The sequence below is a fragment of the Merops nubicus genome, unplaced genomic scaffold (genome assembly GCF_000691845.1).
Source record: "Merops nubicus isolate BGI_N331 unplaced genomic scaffold, ASM69184v1 scaffold47856, whole genome shotgun sequence".
Taxonomy (NCBI): domain Eukaryota; kingdom Metazoa; phylum Chordata; class Aves; order Coraciiformes; family Meropidae; genus Merops; species Merops nubicus.
Window position 1 is genome coordinate 1 of NW_008617877.1, and position 4478 is coordinate 4478.

General features: G+C 49.0%; 1 protein-coding gene across 1 annotated transcript; it reads left to right on the top strand.

Annotated features, from left to right (window-relative positions):
• Nucleotides 1–1410: 1410 nt before the first annotated feature.
• Nucleotides 1411–3185, top strand: RAB9B (RAB9B, member RAS oncogene family). The gene is made up of 2 exons (XM_008943272.1): nucleotides 1411–1480; nucleotides 2275–3185. The coding sequence occupies exon 2, from the start codon at nucleotides 2310–2312 to the stop codon at nucleotides 2913–2915; it is 606 nt and encodes a 201-aa protein (XP_008941520.1). The 5' UTR covers nucleotides 1411–1480; nucleotides 2275–2309; the 3' UTR covers nucleotides 2916–3185.
• Nucleotides 3186–4478: the final 1293 nt, after the last annotated feature.

The window sequence follows — 4478 nt, forward strand, 5'->3', positions numbered from 1 at the left end:
GCTCGCCTCCCGCCGAGCTGGGAACCGGGACCTGGGGAGCGGGGAGGGCCGGGGCCCAGCGTGCAGTCTCCACGGACCCCCCTCGTCTATCTGCAGACGGGTGCTGGTGTCCGGCGTGAGGGGCTCGGCCCTGCTGCAAGCCGAACTTAGCCTCCGGAGTAGTTTGCAAGGGGCTAATGAGTGACCGCGGTTTGCAGACAGCGTTGCTAACGTTGATGCCATGGTTGTGTCGTGTTTGTCAGTCATCTGCTGACCTGCCAGGCGCTGGAGTAGCCTAGCATAACCTGCCGGTTATTTTTTAAATGTCTGCTAGTCACTTGCTAACAAACAATTTCTAAATGGAACCTCTTGTCAGGGCTGATGGCATGTGTTGGAAAGGGCTTTGGTGACAGGCGGCAGAGACCATCTTAAATGCCACTTAGCAGGTGTTTAGCAAAGGAAGAGTACGTTTTGAACAGCTCACCTGCTCAGGGTAGTTTCCCAAAGCCATCAGCCCATGGGAGCTATGCTGTAATTCCTGTTCATCTCTTGTGACGTTTGCATTTTGTTCTTTGTTTTAGAACCACTGGGTTGCACAGATGCTCCTTAAATGTCCCATGACCCATCAAGTTATTTCCGTCATTCTTAATTTGGGGTGTTTCTGTGCAGGGGAAGTGAAATAAAGAGCCTTTAGTTTCTGAACTTTCTGCAGAAATTAACTTGAAGCAGAAGTTTCTGATTTTGGCTTTATGGTTAGCGCTGGTTCTAAGAGCTGCAAAAAGAGTAAAAACAACTTGAACAGACCCCTGGGACTCATGCAGAAAGGCAGGTTTTGCCTGCGAGGAATAGGAGTGCTTATCTGAGCAGTGTGGAATGCACCTGTTTCACCTGGTTGGAGGTTGGTCCCAGGATGTCATCACTAAGCAGCACTACAGTGTCCACACCCTTCCCGGGAATGTTGGTAGCAGGTGTAAAGAAACCAGATCCCATCCTTTTCCATACCAGTTCCCTGCCAGCTTGCTCACTCCTCTGGTTAACAGATTCTTGTGGATGTTCAATCCTTGGAGCAGATTCCAGAGTGTGTTGCTAGGTAGGCCAAGCAGATCAAAGCTGTTGACTCCCCTGGATGGAGAAGAGACACGGGTTAGATGACCTGTGCACTCATGCCAGAGCTACTTCAATTTATTCTTATTTGGGGTTTAGCATCCAGGGGCTCTGCCCTGGTCAGAAATGGTGTGCATTCCATTTTACTTAGGGCAAGGTAAACTCAGTCATCAGTGCTTTGGTGTTGCCTATTTTTCTTCAGCCATCAGTACTGCACTTTTGGATTCCTGGAGGTCTGATGTTTCCCTTCCAGCCTGGGTCAACATTACGAACTGAAAAGGCACTGGGCATGGTTCTGGCAACCTTGCTGACTGATATGTTTTTTAGTGACTGTTATGCTGAAGGAAGGTGTTCCCTGGACAGTCCTGGAGACAGAAGCACTGTATTTCTAGAGCAGGTACAGTACAGACAGCAGCCAGACAAACCTCTTATTCTGTCTCAGGCCTTTGCTCGCAGAGTGTCCCTGCGAGGGGGAGAACTGGTTGGCACTTGGCCTTTCTCTTGCAACCTTGTCTAAGGAACCTGAGGTGTCGAGGTTGCTGCAGTGTGAACTTGCACCTGCGCCCTTGCAAACCAGCCTGCAAAGAGCATTGCCAGAAAAGAGCAGCAGAGAAGCTGGGCCTCTGTGCCTGGGAATCCCCTTCTGAGCTTAGAGATCACGTGCACAAAACACTTGCAGTTCCATTTGTGAGTCAGCGTTGTTGAGGTGATTAAAAAATGGTTTGCCAGAGGACCTGTATTGATGTTAGGCCTGTATGTCTTTTACATCTTTCCAGCAGAGCAAGTCAGACAGGAGATACTATTGAGCTAGTGATCATGCAGTGGAAAGGAAAGCCTGGTGACTGTGATTCCTGGTGATTTTCTTGTTTCTTTGGAAGCCTGAGGACACAGACTAGAAAACATGTTTAACCAGTGACGGTATGTTTGGAAAAACTAGACAGGCTTTCAGATACAGATACTTGTGTGCCTGAAAGCTTGTCCAATTCCCAGCTCTAAGGTCTCTAATAGATTACCTCCTATGTACAAAATTTATTAAGACGTGGGGATGGAAATACCATATTCTGTTGGTCTGTGTGTGACCTGCAGAATCCAGGAGTCATAGCTGTTGATACCGTATTCTGTTGGTCTGTGTGTGACCTCCTGCAGAATCCAGGAGTCATAGCTGTTCTGTACTATTTCCAAACCCTGCAGATTGCCTCGGTACTGCGCCCCTCCGTCCTGCTGCAATGAGTGGGAAGTCTTTGCTCTTAAAGGTCATTCTCCTTGGGGACGGTGGAGTTGGGAAAAGTTCACTCATGAACCGATATGTCACCAACAAGTTTGACTCACAGGCTTTCCACACAATTGGTGTGGAGTTCTTAAACCGGGACCTGGAGGTGGATGGACATTTTGTGACTCTCCAGATTTGGGACACTGCGGGACAGGAGAGATTCAAGAGCCTGCGAACCCCCTTTTACAGGGGAGCAGACTGCTGCCTGCTGACCTTCAGTGTGGATGACCGGCAGAGCTTTGAGAACCTCGGCAACTGGCAGAAGGAGTTTGTCTATTACGCTGACGTGAAGGACCCTGAGCACTTTCCATTTGTAGTCTTGGGCAACAAGATAGACAAGCTTGAGAGACAAGTGAGCACGGAGGAGGCCCAGGCCTGGTGCATGGAAAATGGTAACTACCCATACCTGGAGACTAGTGCCAAGGATGACACCAATGTGGCAGTGGCCTTTGAGGAGGCTGTGCGACAAGTGCTGGCGGTGGAGGAGCAGCTAGAGCACTGCATGCTGGGCCACACCATTGATCTGCACTCCGGCTCCAAATCAGGATCTTCCTGTTGTTGAGCTGTTGCTTCAGGAATGTCGCTGGAGCCAGCAGCTGGATCGGAATGAGCACGGGCAGCTGTGGGGCACTCTGAGGAGCGTGGCCACAAGGACAGTAGGTGGTTTGTTCACTGGGGAGCTGCAGCGCCACCACCATCTGAATCCTGGTTGGAGTTTTCAGGCACAGAGCATGTATCTGCAGGAGGAAGCTGTTAAAAGAGCACATGAGCATAGTCCTGCTTCCATCTCTGCCTGTTTTAGCAGGTTTAAAGGACTGGGTTAAAGTCCTTTAAATTCACTAAAGACAGTACTGGTCTGACCTGTACCAAGAGCTTCCTGTGGAACAAAGCTGATAGCACGCTAGACACTCTCTGAAGTACTTTAGTCTTCAACTCAAAAATTACTGGACCCGCTAAACTCATGACCTTACTGCCAAAGGAAAGTCTGCTTAGCATATTGAATGAGACCTGTTGTAGAGACTCTAGTCAATGTGCCTGTAAGAATGCCAAATACTAGAGTGGCTGAGGTGTGTGTCTGTTATCCCAAAGGGTAAGTTGTGTCCTGAGACTGAAATGTGCCACGAATTGTTAGAGCTCTGGTCTGAAGCAACATACAAAGGAGAGATGGACCTGTCTTTGAATGTGGCAGCATCGCTTTTTCGTGGCTACTTCTGGTCTGTTTTTCCTCACCTCTAACTTTGTCTTGTGTGTTGTTGTATGGCGGGACTGTCTGATTCTTGTTTAATATATGTTTCCTTGTTTCTTGTGGAGGCTCAACACTGGATCTCAATTCTCATACCTTGAAGCCCTGGGTGAAAAACACTGATGTGGACACTTGCTGGATCATGTCAGAGAGTTTAGAGTTACTCAGGAGTTCAGGAGATCTGGAGTGTGAAACTTCAGCTGGTTTCTGTCACAAGTAATCGCTGTGTCCAGATGATACATGCTAGCAGACTGGATGTAGGTGGGTGGGCTGTCTCCTGGGTGTGCAGGTGGCTGTACGTGGTCAGCTGTTAAACCCACTTGCTTGGTGTGCAGGTCTGGTGACCACTGTGCTTCATTAGCTGGCAGATCAGCATCTTCAGTTGCTTTAGTACATATGTTCCCATCTGGATGCTGCAACACAGAACCATTCACTTTATTACCTGTTGTGTCATGTGCAGCACTGCTGAGCACAGTTAACTTGTGCTGTTGTCTGGCCCTTATTCTCTAGCAGGGAATCCAGTACATTTTATCTGTAATTTGTAGACAGGCCTCACTGATAGAGGATGTCCACTCAGTGAGCTGGGCCCTCAGTGACTGCTGTATTCAGTCCACTGGGGAGAGAGCTGCTCTGGTTCCACCCCCATTCAAGGTGGCTGAAAAATTGTATTTGTGGGGACAGGGACCCTCCTAAGGAAAGGATGCCAGACTTTGCTGACTGCAGCTCCTGGTCCCTGCTAGGTGTTAGTCCCAAGCTGTCTGTGTAGCAAAGAGATGAGTGCTTTCTGACTGCTCTCATCACCTTTATAGCCTCATGTCCTGCAACTTCCCGTGGTCCAAAACGATGACTTTGCCCATAAACACATAGGAGCCTGCCACAAGG

Bases quoted from the DNA above. Each gene is read 5' to 3' on its own strand.
- RAB9B (XM_008943272.1), top strand. From the start codon at position 2,310: ATGAGTGGGAAGTCTTTGCTCTTAAAGGTCATTCTCCTTGGGGACGGT.